The 15259-nt window shown below is 59.3% G+C and overlaps 2 protein-coding genes across 2 annotated transcripts; one reads left to right on the forward strand and one right to left on the reverse strand.

Annotated features, from left to right (window-relative positions):
- Positions 1-1654, forward strand: KCNJ9 (potassium inwardly rectifying channel subfamily J member 9; the record flags this gene model as incomplete). Its single annotated transcript, XM_083374096.1, has 2 exons — positions 1-934; positions 1338-1654. The coding sequence occupies 2 exons, from the start codon at positions 1-3 to the stop codon at positions 1652-1654; spliced, it is 1251 nt and encodes a 416-aa protein (XP_083230222.1).
- Positions 1655-4867: 3213 nt separating this feature from the next.
- On the reverse strand, positions 4868-10192 carry IGSF8 (immunoglobulin superfamily member 8). Its single transcript, XM_083374128.1, has 7 exons — positions 10081-10192; positions 8817-9191; positions 8052-8501; positions 7320-7745; positions 6049-6450; positions 5237-5378; positions 4868-4895 (listed from the first exon to the last, which is right to left on the reverse strand). The coding sequence occupies exons 1-6, from the start codon at positions 10160-10162 to the stop codon at positions 5263-5265; spliced, it is 1851 nt and encodes a 616-aa protein (XP_083230254.1). The 5' UTR covers positions 10163-10192; the 3' UTR covers positions 4868-4895; positions 5237-5262.
- Between the last annotated feature and the right edge of the window lie 5067 nt (positions 10193-15259).

Here is a 15259-nt window from a genome sequence, read left to right on the forward strand (position 1 = left end):
ATGGCCAAAGACAACTCAGCTTTCTCTGCTTTGCCCAAGACCCCCATCTCTGAGGGCAAAGCAGCCCTTTCCTCACAGCCGGTTAAGTCGGCGGCCTTGCGGCGCCTGGGCGAGGGCCCTGAGAAGGCCGAGAAGAAGCGTGGGCGCCAGCGCTACGTGGAGAAGGATGGCAAGTGCAACGTCCAGCACGGGAACGTGCGAGAGACCTACCGCTATCTCACTGACATCTTCACCACGCTAGTGGACCTGAAGTGGCGCTTCAGCCTGCTGGTCTTCATCCTGGCCTACGCGGTCACCTGGCTCTTCTTTGGCCTCATCTGGTGGCTCATTGCCTACTGCCGGGGTGACCTGGACCACCTGGGGGATGACGCCTGGACCCCCTGTGTCAACAACCTCAATGGCTTCGTCTCGGCCTTTCTCTTCTCCATCGAGACCGAGACCACCATCGGCTACGGGCACCGGGTCATCACCGACCAGTGCCCCGAGGGCATCGTGCTGCTCCTCCTCCAGGCCATCCTGGGCTCCATGGTGAATGCCTTCATGGTGGGCTGCATGTTCGTCAAGATCTCCCAGCCCAACAAGCGGGCAGAGACGCTGGTCTTTTCCTCCCACGCCGTCATCTCGCTGCGGGATGACCACCTCTGCCTCATGTTCAGGGTGGGGGACCTGCGCAACTCCCACATCGTGGAGGCCTCCATCAGGGCCAAGCTGATCAAGTCCAAGCAGACCCAAGAAGGGGAGTTCATCCCCCTCAACCAGACGGACCTCAGCGTGGGGTTCGAGACAGGCGATGACCGCCTCTTCCTGGTCTCCCCGCTGATCATCAGCCACGAGATCAACGAGCACAGCCCCTTCTGGGAGGTGTCCAAGGAGCAGCTGCGGAAGGAGGAGTTTGAGGTCGTGGTCATCCTGGAAGGGATGGTGGAGGCCACAGGTACGGTGGGTGGGTGGGGGCTGTGGGGTCCCTGGGATCCCTGCTGGGGACACTGCCAAAAGAGGGGCTGGAGGGGGAAGGGAGGAGAGCTGGCCATAGAAAGCAACTTCAGCTCAGGTGTACCCTTTTCAAGTGAGGGGGTTTTGGCTTGGTTGCCCCCCCTGCCAGTCCTAGCCAGGTGCCTGGGGTGACCCGTGGCACATTCATACCCTCCATCAAGAAAGCTTTGCCCCCAGCTTCAGATGGGTGTGAGAAGAAGGGTCCATCCCACTGGATTCAGGACAGCAAAATTAGGATTAGGTAGGTGCTTTAGAAACTAATAGATTAACTGGTAGCTCATGGAAGAGGCCAATGCTACTCTTGACCTGCTCCCACCTACCTAGCCTCCCCAATTCCCTTGCAGGGATGACGTGCCAAGCCCGGAGCTCCTACCTGGTGGACGAGGTCCTGTGGGGACATCGGTTCATGTCGGTCCTCACCTTGGAGGATGGATTTTACGAGGTGGACTACAACAGCTTCCACCAGACCTTTGAGGTGCCCACCCCCAGCTGCAGCGCCCGGGAGATGGCGGAGGCTGCAGCTCGCATGGATGCCCACCTGTACTGGTCCATCCCCAGCCGGCTGGATGAGAAGGTGGAGGAGGGGACAGAGAAGGGGGACAAGGGGGACAAAGAGAGGAATGGGAACCTCACCAGCACCGAGAGTGAGTCCAAGGTCTAACAGGCCTCCGGACGGGCAGAGCGAGCCAGGAGGCCTGGGCGGTGGCACAAGGTGGCCAGAGGGAGCAGAGGAGCCATCTGGGCAAGCGAAGCTGCCCTCCGGCTGGTTTGGGCCTTGGGGTTATCAGCACAGACCGCAAAAGAGAAACGCAACCGAGCAGCTGTTCTTGAAAGTGCCCGCGTGCAGGGAAGGCGGCAACTGGAGCCATCGGGAGGCAACGTGGAACTGGAAACCATATTCAATGGGGGTCCAGACCCACTGCTAGGAAAGACGAGGCCCTTGGACGGCAGTGGTTCCCCACAGATGTGCCCATGTGGCTTTCTCAGCAGTGAGACCAAGGAGGCTTTGGCCTTTCCTGATTCCTGGGCTTCCCAGCTGAGCCCTGAGTCCAGGGGGTCTCCCATGCAAGTCCTAGCCAGACCTGACCCTACTTAGCTTCCCGAGCTCAGATGGGTGAGGAGACTCACAGTGTGACAAACGAGCAGCCTGGGGGCAACTGGGGGCTGACCAGGGAAGGTGTGAAGAGGTGGCTGCATGAACAAGGAGGCAGTGAAGACCACAGGTGAGGACCATGAATACTCTGGCTGCTCTCCTTGCCCCCCACACCTGCTCAGCTCCCCCGGCCCCCCAGCAGACTATGCTGTTTCAAAGCAGGCACTTTTTTGCACAAGGCAACTTTTTAAAAAAACACTGCAGAGTTCGTTTTGGGCATGCCAAAGACCCCAGAGACCCGGGGGGGGGGGAATGTAGGGAGAGATGTGACCCCAGCACAAAGCTGCTTCGATTAGCAAGTTTCTTCACCCAGCAGACCCGGCATGGCTGGCTGTTTCCCCCACAGGAGAAGAAAAGAGGGTGGGGGAAGCTTGATCTATCATATGGACTATATTGACATTCCATATTTTGAAATAAACCTTACCAGATGAGTTGTGTAGTCAAGGAATTGTGTGTCTGCATATATTTGCATATGAAAGCCCAAATAGGGTCATCCAGAATAGGTTTTAGAGCGCAGAAAACACAGAAAGGCTATCGAACATTTTAGGGCTCCCGTTGTACCTTGAAGCCTCAGTGCAGCAGATGACACCTGGAATTCATTTTACTTTCAAATTGTTAGCAACCATCACACTCGGGATTCCTCAGATCCTGAAGACCTTAAAGGGGTCTTTATCCCTTTTTTTCCTCCAGGAACCCAAAGCAGCGGAGGTGACCTGGCTTCCTCGCCCCTGTGGCGGATTGGGGGGAGGGGGAGAAATGCCTCCCCAGCGCATGGAGCGAACAGGGCTCATCTCTTTTCCTCCCGCAGCGTTTTATGCTCCAAAGTAGGCAGATCTTTTTGGAAACTGTCCTTCTTTGGCAAAGGAAGATGGTTTACAGGAGTTTATGCTGGAAAATGCAGTGTGTGTGTGTGTGTGTGTGTGTGTGTGTGTGAGAGAGAGAGAGAGAGAGAGAGAGAGAAGCATTTTGAGAAGCCTTCACAACTGTTTTGCTGCCCTGCAGCGCCCCCTCTTACCCCTGGCCAGGGAAGGGTAGTGCAGCTCCTCCCAGGGAGCCCCACAGCAAGAGGTCAGGCCAGAGAGCCATGATGGGATCAAAGTTTGGGGCTGGCCCCCCCCCACGGGCCCCAAAGCCCTTGCAAGGCGATTCTAGGCCTGGAGGGTCCGAAAAACTCCCTCGTGCTAGGCGCCTCTGTGAGCAAAAGGCCGCCCAGAGTTCACCTCACTTCTCCTTTGGGGGAACCAGACTGCCCCTTCAGATACTGTTCAGCAGTTTTTCCCCCAGCGCCCTCTTGATGCCCAGGAACTGCAACTTCCATAGTTCCCAGCCAGCCCGTTTAGAAGCTGCCGCCTTTCCCTGCTCTGCTAGATCTTGTGCCTCTTGCTTTTGGGGCTTCAGAAAACTTGACACCTCCAGGAAGTGACTCTAGAATGAAGGCTACTGCTAAGCTTGTAAGCCGCCCTGAGTCTTCGGAGAAGGGCGGGATATAAATGGAATTAAAAAACTCTGTGGTTCACATTTTTATTAAAGTCCCATTTGGCCCCGTGAACATTATTTTCAAGTTTGAGGGCTTCTCCCCTCCGTGCACTGGGAGGGCCCCAGTATGAATTTCAGCACCATCAGGTGCTCCTGGCTGGGCAGGTCTCACCCTCTTCCCTCCGAGCCAGGCAGCCAAGCGCAGAAGTAAGTACAAGTGCAGAAAATGCCCGGTGGGATGCCAGGAACCCAAAGCTGCTCTCTCCGGGTGGGCACTGAGCTGTGGGCACAGCCTGGCGTTTCCTGCTGGCAACGGAATTTGGAAGGGGAGCCAAGTCAGGGTCTCCCCCTTGCATGCACACACAACACAAATGACACAAAAATGACTTGCTTCCCTTGATGGCACCGCTGGTTTCCTAGAGAGGCCCAGAAGTGCCTGCTGGTACCGAGTGCTGGGGACAGAAACAAAGCCCCCCTGGCTGGTGGACACAGAGCTGCTCTTCTTCGAAAGCCGAAAGGCAGACATTGACCGCTCGGCAGACATTGACCGCTCGGCTGCCGGGCTCCTCTGCTGGGCGGCCTCCATGGTGCCCGGCTCCCCCGCTGGGTTGCAGCCTGTTCCTGCGGCGTCTCCCTGTGCCTGTCAGGGACTCCGGCAGCAGTTTCTGCACCAGGAAACCAACGCCAGGGGAGGGGGAGGCTGAGATCCTCAGGAGGGTGGGCGTGGGGTGGAATGGTCCCCCTGATCCCTCAAAAGGGCTTCCTTTGACACAATCCGGGTGTTGGAAGATGGCTGCCCACTGCTCTGGGGCTCCCGGTGGGTCTCCAGGACAGCCATCCATCTCATGTCCTCAGCTTCTCTGGGAGGAGGCCGACTCCTTCTGGTTGTCTTCCCCCCCGGGGGAGGGGGGAGGGGTAGAGAGCTCCCAAAAGCCTCCAAGAGGATAGAGAGAAAAGCTGCACCCCAGACACACAGGGGCTCCTCCCTGGCTCAAGTGCACCTCCTTTTGTAGCAGCCCTTCCGAAGTGCTGAGGACACAGCCTTGCTTCGCCAGAGCCCAAACAGATGGAACAAGAAGACACAGCTGCCTTGATGAGCAGGAAGCAGCTCCCATTGTTGTTAAGAGGACACAACAGAGCAGCAGGAGGGGTCTGCTAATGGAGGGGAGGGGGATGAAGGAAAGTCCATCTCCCCTGGCCCTCAAGCAAATTGAAAATGAGCACAGGGCAGAGAGATTTGGCTGAGAAGAAGCCATCTTGGTGACTGGCAGGACTGCAAATGAAATACAGAAAGAAGACACGGGTCAAACAGATCGGCCTAAAATACCAGCTGCCTCTTAGGCGGAAGAGAAGAGGGTCAGCAACTGGCTGAGACTCTCCTAAATTAGGCTAATTCCTTGCACCCCCCGGAAAGCAGCCTCTGGCAACATCCCTGGCACCGTTTTCGGAAGCCACGAAACGAGTTCGCTTTAGCCCTTCAGTCGGGGCTCCTTTTGACGCACCCCTCTTCTTGGGGCTGCCCGCTCACCTCACCCCAACACTCTGCAGGTGGCCCTGCCACAACTAATGGAGCCCCTCTTCTTGGGACCCCCCCGCCAATGGAGGTCTGCTCACCTATGTCCGCCCCGGCTGGTCAGTGTTCACCTCTTGCGCAGCCTCGCCATGAAGCAGCAGGTGACCGAGACGAGGATGGAGACCCCCATGAGGATGGCGCTGGAGATGCCGACTGCCAGAGGGACGAGGAGGGTGTCCATGGCTGAGGAAGCGAGGGGAGAAGGGGCGTCAGCCCTCAGGGTCAAAGGCAGGGGAGGGGAAGAGGAAGTGGAGCCCTGGCAGGAAGGCCCAAGCAGGGCAAGACTCGGGCCCAAAATGGTCTAGGCCCGTGGCATGCGTGCAACAGGTGGCACAAAGAGCTCTCTCTGTTGGCATGCACGCCATCACCCCAGTCCTAGGCCTTCAGCTGGGTTTCATAAAACCTTTTCGCTTTACACCTCTGCCACCATGTGCAAAAAAAATGCCAATGTCCATTTTGCTCTATGAGTTCATGGTTACCTAACCCTAACGCTAAGTGGAATTTTCCTCCAATGGGATTTTCCCATGTATTTTACCAGGAAACATAGATAACCCAAAGTCCATGGTGGCCAATTTATGGGACGCCTCCGCAGCTGTGTTCCAAAAAAAAAGGTTCTATCAATCGATCAATTTCAACTTCTCACGAGAAAAAGTCTCGCAAAGTTGGAATTAATTGAACTTTTTAGTCCCGCCTAGTCTGCCGTGACCCCCGCAGCCAGACCCTCCCAATGGGCCACGCCCACCCAATGGGGCACGCCCACCTGGCACCCCAAAATACATAAGTCGGTTTTGGGTCGCAGTTTGGGCACTCGATCTCTAAAAGGTTCGCCATCATTGGTCTGGGCTCTACTCACCAAGCGGATACGGGTAGACAGTGACCATGTTGGACTTTGCTGCAGCGGCCTGATACCAGCTGTGGTCAGGAGAGCGCACCCAGGCGGTCACAGCGCAGTAGTAGCGCCCTTCGTCGGACGGCTGGATCGCGTGCAGGCGCAGCCGGTGGCTCTGCGGCCCCACTTTATCCACGCTCAGTGCCCCAGCAGACGGCCGCTTCTCCAGCTGGGCCACCCCCTCGCGGTCCACGGAGGCCAAGATGACCCCAAGCGGAGTGGAGCCTGGCTGTGGTAGCTCCGCCCACCAGCTGAGGGCCAGGTGGAGGTCCTGAGCCGATTCCACCGAGATGTTGCACCGGATGTCGGCTGTGCCACCGCGGTAGGTGGAGAAGGGCAGCCATGCAACGGCCCCCAGTACCACTGCTGTGGGGAGAAGGGGGCAGCCTGAGAAGGGGGCAAGAGCCCTTCCCACCCTCCCAGTGGTGCAAGAGCTCAGCATCGCTAAGAATTTCAGCCGGGAAAGAGGGGCTCCTTCCTCTAGAGGCAGATTTAAGAGATTAATGGCACTAATTATCGTGCGTGTAATTATGGGATGGCAGGCAGCACTGGGAAGATGAATGGCCTGTAGGGACTGTTTCTGTCTTCTCTTAATCAAAGCAGGAAAAGGCCCCTTTTTTGCCACCCATTTTTTAAAATCAGCTGAAAGGGTGGTCCTACAGGCTGAAGAAGCTTCGGGAAATACAAGAAGCATGGGGCAAAATGCAGAGGCCGAGACAAGCGCATGGTAAGCCCCGCAAATTAAATGCCCTTTGAGCCCACCCCTAAGTTGTGGTGAGTGAAGTGGGGGGGGGTCTCTTCCTTGGCAACAGTGTCTTTCTAAAATCCTTTTGAGGAGCCGCAAGGCCCAAACAGCAACGATATCAAGCCAGGGAACAGCAGCCCACAGAGGCCCCTGAAATTCAGCAGGTTATTATTATGATCCGTCTTTCTTTTCTGATTGATGGACTCGAATTATGGTTAATTACTGTGGAGTTATTTAGGTCTTTGCCAAATTCCAGAGGCTCTACAGCCTCCAGGAGAATTTGATCTCTGTAGAGCCCAGCCAAAGAGAAAGTCGGAATGGCTCACCCACTGCATCAAACCTAGGACCTTTGCGGACTCCTTGGGAAATTAGCTTAGCCGGACTGGCAGTGGAAGCCACCTTTAGAGGGATGGACGAGGGCCCCAAAGGCTATGTGCCCCAAGGAGGAAACCAGGCTAGCTCTGCGGGGGGGGGGGAGAGAAAGGGCTACCTTGGGACTTGATCTGCACGATGACCGCCTCGGAGCTCAGGGTGGCCAACTGGCGCAACTCTGCACTCGGAGACCGTGAGAAGGCCTGAACCTCGCAGCGGTATGAGCCCACGTCTGCTGGCTGGGCCGACTCGATACGCAGCAGGAAAGTGCCCAGCGGGGAGGCCAGCTTCTGCAGGGAGACATGCCTTGTGCCCACGTCGCGGCTGGCGTAGTTCTGGCCCAGGACAAGTCCCCCGCTGGCCTCCAGTCGGGCGATGAGATGCCCCTGCCTGGCAGCCTCCTTCCTCATCTCCCAGCTCACCGCCCAGGCAACATGGGGCAAGAGGAGGACGGGGCCTCCAGAGATGTTGCAGAAGAGCTCCAGGGAATCTCGGGGGCTGAGCAGGACTCTGGGGGGACCGGCAGACACCGAGAGCTGGCTCGCTGGAAGCCAAGCACAGGAAAAAAGGGGGGTCACAGGCCCCTCCCTGCCTGTGGCGATCCCACATGCACCGCACCCCACTGATCACCCCCCCACCATGGTCCCCCTGGAGCAGGATGGCAGAGCGGAGCGAAGGGAGAGACGCTGCCAGGATGGAGAAGGCTGGTGCCAACTCTGAGAGACGAGATTATGGGGGACGCCCAGCAGATCCCTTGGGAGAGACACAGTGCCCCCTTGGAAAATGAGGAACGGGGGTTCCATGAGCCCCCCCAAGATATAAAGGGGTGTTTGGGGAGGAGCAAACCCACCTATGCTTTGAACCAAGACATCAGCGAGTGCTACCCGCTTCTCAGTGATCTGCTGCCAGCTGCCGTCGGGATCCTGGATCCACTCCCCGGCTGTGCAGTGATAGGTCCCGGAGTCCTCTGGCCTAAGTCGTCCCAGTGTCATCTGGTACCGCCGGTCGCCCAGCTTGAGCAGGGAGAGCTCCCCGGCCGAGCGCCGTGGGGCAAAACGCCCGGCGGCCTCCAGGGCTAAGTCCCTCTGCAACCCAATCACCTCTTGCTGCAGCCGAGGGCTTCCGGGCGCGGAGACTGCAAAGGTGGCTGAGAGGTGGGTGTGCTGCTGGGTCCCGCTGGCCACGGAGCAGGTGAGCAGCAGGTCCTGGCTCTCCAGAAGCACCATCTGGGGAGGGGGAGCAGCTTTGCCCCCCCGGCCCTGGACAGGGGCAGCGGAGACAGAGAGCTGGTCAGGGATAACTGGGGGGGGGAGCAGAAGGAAAGGGACGCTGTCAGTTCCCTGAGCCAGGAGTGGGAGCCCCTTCCCACCATTCCCCTGGAAGATGAGCCAGAGCAGCCAGGGGTTCCCCCTCTTCTCAAACCCCGGGGTGAGCTGCGCAGCCACTCCGCAGCCAGTTCCTGGGGGCTGGGCCCCGCCCCACGCAGCTTGCACCCTGCCAGCTGTGCAGGAAGCAGGTCTGCTCATTCCTCCCCCCCCCGGATGTGCTGAACCGGCCCGGTCAGGACCCAGGCAGCCGGGCAGGTCTCGCCCCAGGTGGCATCCAGTGGACACACCTCTGACCTCCACCTTGGCACTATAGGTGCCCTGGTATTTGGAATCCGTGGTGGGCGTGTAGCACTCGTAGACCCCTGTGTCCTCCATCCGGACCGTCCTCACACGCAGTTCCACAGCATCGCCCCGAACGCGCACGATGGAGACGTTGCCAGCCTGCACTCGGGCCCCAAAAACGGCATAAGGGAAGCTGGGGTCTCGCGTGCTGATCATGCCAATGGAGATGTCGGGAGCCGACGGGCGATACAGAAACCACTCAAACTGCTGCAGAGAAGGACCCTCGAACTCAGAGACGTTGCAGGGAATGGCGAGGGTCGTGCCTTCCACGCGGTACAAGGGCCCCGGAGGCATCTGGACCTTCCTGGCGCCGCCGAGGGCTGGGCAGGCAACGAAGGCAGGTTAGCCAACGGCTCCGTGGCTCCGATCCGAGCGACAGAGGAGCAGAGCAAAGGAAGCCGAGAGCCTTGGCTGAGGAAAGGGCTCCGACTGAGGACAGTGCCCATTCCACCACCCTGGGGCCCTTCCAAGGGCCCGGCTGGAAGGGGGCAGGAGAGGGGCTTGGCAAACTGCACAGCAACCTGGAAAGTGCCATGGAAATTATTTGCAGGCTCTGCAGGCTGGGAGGCCTCATCCAGAACACGGAAAAGCTTCAGGAAGACCATCCTGGCTCTGTGGACTTTTGCAGGACTTTTACAAGAGAGCCCCCGCCCCGAAAATAACCGGAAGGCTCAGCCCGGATCTGGCCAGCCAAGAACCCCCCACCCCACCCCCAGGAGACCAAGGCGAGCCTGAATGCCTGCCTGCACCGAGGACTCCTGGGCGGCAGGAAGGCCTGTGGGAGGAAGGGGGTCAGCCGATCCTGGCGGCGAGGGGGGCGCCCATCTGACCGCCCCGTGGCAGCCCTCAAAAGCGCCGGATCTCAGCTGGGCGAGGCTCGTGTTCCCCCTGCCTTCCCAGGCGCCTCGCGTAGGCCGGGCTCCTCGCCCTGGACCAGATTCAGACGCCGAGCCCTCCAAGCCTGCAACGCTCCGCAGGGCACGGAAAATCGCCGCGCCATTCCGAGGCCGGGAGGGGAGGCGGAATCCCCCGGCCCGCCCGCCCCGGCCCAGCTGCAGGAGAGCAAGCCAAGGCCGGCTTTCGTCTCCAGCCCTGCACGGTCCGCCAACCAGCCCGCCTTTCCCGCCGCTGCGGCCGGCCGCGACCAAAGCCCAGCACGCGCCCGCCTGCCCGCGCGCACCCGGCGCCCCGACCAGCCCTTCCACGTACCGGCCAGCGGCAGGAGGAGAAAGCAGAGGAGGAGGCGGCGGCGGCGGCGGCGGCGGCTCAACGCCCGCGCGGGACCCTCCATGAGTGGCCGGGGAGGCGGCGGGACCCGCCAGGCGGCACCGCCCTGCCGTGCCCTCTCCGAGTGGCCGGGATCCGAGCCGCAACGGTTCTTGCTCGCTCAGCCCGTCCGAGCCCAGGAGAAGCCGGCCTCCGCCGACTAGCCACGCCTCCGCCTCCGCCGCGCGCCCGCCAGCGAAGAGCGGGGCGCGCGCCCGGAGCTGTCCGGAGAGCCCAGGCACGGGCGGTCTGTGCGTGCCCGGGAACCTCGTACTCGTAGGGCGATAGTCGCTCGCCTTCCCCCCACGCCGGTGTAAACGGCCAGGGCGGACGGTGGACTCCGGAATGAGGCGGCGAGGTGGGGCGGGGGGCAGCCCGAAGCTCCGCGCGATGCCCGGTGCAGAGGAGCTCTCCTGGGCGGTGCAGCGGGTCCCGCGGGCCCCGGGGGGGGCGCCAAACGCCACGGTAAGGGCAGCTGTTCTGGAGGAACGGGGGACCCCGGCGGTGGCGGCCGAAGAAGGGACGAAGGGGACCCAGTCATCGGCGCTAATAGGAACTGCTGGCGGAACATTTGGCTGTGGAACTCACAGCCTCAAGGTGTCACTGTGGCCACCAGCTGGGCAGCAAATAGTAAAGTAGCCGCAAGGCCTCTAGCCCTGCTGGCTCCCCAAAAGTATCCAGAGAGAGAGTGGACTAGAGGGGACAAAGCGCTCCATCTCTCTCCCAGACCCCTCGGCGTTTTGGCTTAAGACTGGCCCACTGACCGGTCTTAAAATCAGACCCGCAAATGGAGACCTATGTACTAAGGTTCTTTTAACGCCTCTCTCTTTCACAACAACCCTGTGAGGGAGGTAAGATGAGAAGTTGCCTGACTTGAGTCTTGCCCAGGCCTGAGGAGTCCTGCTGCTCCCATGGGTGGCCCCTCAGAATCGGGCCCCCTGCAGGGTCATGGTTAGCACCCAGATTGGCTTGGGGGGAGGTCCCGGGCCCAGCAGAAGGCCAGAGCGCCCCCCCCTCCGCCCCGTAGAGTATGTCTTTGGAGAGGAAACTCAGTTTGCTCTTTGGAGAGGGAGGGAGCTGCTCTCTCTCACAAGCACACACAAACAGAGAGGCACACACACACACACACACACACACACACACACACACACAGACACAGATGCCAAAGAGCCTGTGGAGATGGGTCTCTCAGGCCCCTTCCCTGCGGTGGACTTGGCGCTCTTTCACAGCAGCATTTATTTACACAGCTTGGGAAGGGGGGTGGTGGAGGGACCAGCCCCCCCCCCCTCCCAAGGCATTCTTTCCTCTCTCTCTCTTCCTCTCCCCCCATTTACCCAGCCAGCCTGCAGCCTCTGCGTTTCCCAGGTTGCAGATGCGAAGGAACAAGGCGGCCATGTTCCCTTGGCGATGGGAATAGGCTGCCTGCCAAATTTGGGCCAGCGCGCTGCCCCACTTCCAGGGAGGAGAAGGGCCGAGGGGCCCCGGGGCAGCCCCAGCCTGGTGCCAGACTGCAGCAGAGAGCCGGCCAGAGGGGGCTGCCCAGCCCTGCCTGGAGCCTCCCAGCAAAGGGGGGCTGCCCCCCCAATCCCAGGGAGACTCCTGGATCCCCCAAGAAGAGAGGAGGAAAGGGGGCCCCGAGGAGGTTCAGGGGCGATTTCTGGGCTTGGGGGCAGCCATCTCAGTGCGTAACGGAGTCTTTCCTGTCCTCACGCTTGCTTCTAACTCTGAGCCCTCTGCACACGCTCGCTTGCCACAATCTGCCCTTGCCAAGGGAGGACTGGCATCCAAGCTCCGGCTGTGGAGCTGCCCCCCTGCCTGGCAGGTGCAGCCGAGAGACTTCGAGCTTCTTCCATCCTCGGCTTGGCTTATTCACTCATTTGACCCCGTCCTCTTTTCATTCCGGCCACTTGGGAACATTGGCAGGAGGAGCCGGGCTGGTGGCTGTCCTTTGCCTGCCAGATGAACCAGGTCTCCCCCATTCCCCTCCTTGCCTTTTCCCATTCGGATTCCACGGCTTCCTCCTCGGAATTGCAATGGGGGCCCAGGTCCGCTCGGCTGAGCCCCTCCTCCACCCCACATTGGGTCCCTCAGCCGTGGAAGGGTCAGGCAGGAAAAAATCCCTCTTCTCACAGACGTAAACCTCAAGAGACACGCGGGAAGCAAATATTTCACATCCTTGACATAATATGCGGGGGGGGGGAAATGTCTCCTCCTTTCTGTATCACAGGCCTGCAAAGGATCCCCGATCCTCCCACTGGGAATGTGGTTCAGGCTAAAGAGGGGCTCTGGGAGATTTCGGCCCCCCTTACAGCCCTTTCCGGGATCTGCCTGGCTGGCAGGGAGCCTCTTGAGCCTCTTTCAGGGAAATGGGGGCAGGACAGCCAACCCGCCCTGGGGAGAGGCGTTTCCCCCTCTTTTCAGGTGCTGGAAACGTGATTGCTGTGGGCTTGGGACAGGGAGACAGGAAGTCTGTGGCACAAGAACAACTTGCCATTCGACCACACAAGGCACTGCGAAGAAACATTCCCGTTTCTGATGGCTTAAAAAGGGCTGGCTAAATGCAGAGGAATGAATTCACCGATTTCACAGCTGCAGCCCCCCAGGAGAGTTTTGCCTGGGGCTTGGTGGTCTGCGGAGATTCTCAGTCATCCAGGCCACAGTTGCCCCAAAGGTGCTTTTCCAAAAGGCAACTTTTGGAAAACTTCTGTTATTCCTTGAAGACGTTATACTTCTCATCCAAGAAGCTGCTTCAGTTCTGACCCTCCCCAGGTGCCAGCCGAAGAAATGAGCGACTCTGGCATGTTTTTTCTGCTGACTCCGCAGGCCTTTGCGGGTCCCGATCGCACAAACAGTGACTGGGGGGCCTCCTGCAAGGAAGACAGCCAGAAGCCCAGGGCAAGGTAGCCGCTGGTGTCCGTCCGGCATGACTGTCCTGAACAAAACAGCAGGCGTTTCCGTGGCCAGGATGCCTGGCCAAGTTTGGTGGGATCTCAGTGGGGAAGGATGAAGCAGCGAAACGAGAGCCACTGTGTGCAGTTTTCATAGTCCCCCAGCTCCCCACCCCCACCCCGAGAACTTTCCAGCCTCTGCTCTTGATTCTCCTGCCTGGTTTTCTTCCCTCCCCCAGCCCCCACCAGGTTTTGCAATGTAGGAAAGCCAATCCCGATTCAGGAGGGGGGGGCTGCCTTTGGTGCCTCCCTAGGCACAGACTTAGAACACAAAACCACCCCTCACCAGCACCCCATTGGATTGCAGGAAGCCCCCCTCCCCCTGCTTTGCCTTGCTTGGCACAGAGGGACACGAAAGGCAACAAAAACACTGCATGGACAACAGCACACACAAAATGACTCTCCGTCCAGGACCACAGGCTGCTTTTGTAGGAGACGGAGCCTGTTTTCCTGCCCTCCCAACACCTGCTCCCAGCTTCCCGGCAGAGAACCTCCCGCGCTGCACGGCGAAGCTGGCCCCAAGGGGCCCCCTGAGCAAGTCTCTGGCTCGGCAAGGGCCCCGAAGCCTTGTGCTCTCAACATTCAACCCAGGGGACCCCAGTTCCCCAACGGCTGTGAAGCCGAGGGAGCCTGGGAGGATGAGGCTACAAGGGCCCTCCCCTGCCCCGCATCTCCCCCTCCCAGGAAGACCCTCTTTCCCACAGGAAGGAAGACCTGAGGCTGAAAGTAAAGGGAGAGAAGGTGGCGGGAGCAATTGTCAAATTGTTTGCAAACTCTGTGGGTTCATTTGTATCCAGCGGGATATTTGTTTGCTTGAAGCTTCATTTTAAAAAGCAGCAAAGTTTCTCTTTGGCAATTAGTTACACAGAAACGAAGCAATTTTCTAAAAGTAGCCACACACCCGATGCCTCCCAAGTCCAGCTTAAAATCAAGGGGTGTTTGGAGATGTCCACACCATTGGTTGAGACACACAAACACACCCATAGCCCTCTCTGGGACACACAGGGCATCGCAGCACGGGTCTGGCCCCGAAACGAAATTTCAAGGCTTTTCTTTGCTGCCCTCCAAAGTCATATTAAAAAGAGATTTGGAAATTAATAACCCGGCCTCGCAGTCCCCGAAGCTAAATCCCTTCGGAGCAGCAGGGAAGGTCAGGTTTCATTAAAGTGAGGAAAACGGGGTCCCCCAGCGCTGCCTGGAGGCTTTCCGCCCTCTCCCTCCAGCCACGAGCCTCCCAACTCCCAGCTCCGGGGCTGGCGAGAGGCCCCCCAAAGCTAGCTGGCTTGCAGGGCAGCCATTCCAGAAGAGCTCCCCCCTTTTAGGCCAAGAAGGGACACGCACGCACACACACACACACACACACACACACGCAGAAGCAGCCTTGATGCCTCGGAGGTGGCCACTTCAAGCTGGGTCTCTCGTGGGCAGCTCAGGATCTGCCACGGGACCCTCTGCAGGTTTGCCCCGCTTGAAAACCTAGTTTCCTTTCCCTCCGGCAACCACCATCAACGAGGCGGAGATTGCGCTTTCCTGGGCTGCTCTTGCCTCAGTTTTCCTGCCAGATTACACTAATGGAGAACGTGGTTTATCAGCACAGCCTGAGGTTTGCAAACTGAAGACTCAGCATCCTGTAGAACAATCCCAGAGCTGATGGCTCTTGGAAGGGCTGGCCTTTGTGGGGCTTTGACTGAAGGACACAGCCAGGCCAGGGGAGACCCTGTGCAGAGGTCAGCACTGGGCCCATCAAAGGCCAGTCCAGAGGTTCTCCCCAGATCAGGGTCAGGTGCCGCTGATTCCCTGAACTGGGTTCTGCCAGCGTGGGGCATCCATGCAAGGCCAGCTGAGTCAGTCCAGAGTTGGCACACGGGGCGTTCAGTTTGTGATTTGTGGCAGTGGGCACTCCCCCCCTCTATCCAGCCCCCCTCTAATGCAGCAAGGGGGCTTTTCTGCTGCCAGTAACAGGCTAGTGTGCCCAGGGAGGCTTCTGTGCCAGGAGAGAGGGACTGAGCGGGGCCAGAGAGTGGGCAGAACCAACTCTCTGCTCTTGAAAACAGCCTGTGGCGGGGGGGGGGGGGGAAGAGGGGAGAGGTTGGGAAAGCCTGAGAAAAGGGGGAGGGTCCATGAGGGGAGGAGCCTTCCTCCCTTCAAGATCCCCTTTCAGCCAGTGCCTCTAC

This window comes from Vipera ursinii (assembly GCF_947247035.1).
Source record: "Vipera ursinii genome assembly, chromosome: 15".
NCBI lineage: Eukaryota > Metazoa > Chordata > Lepidosauria > Squamata > Viperidae > Vipera > Vipera ursinii.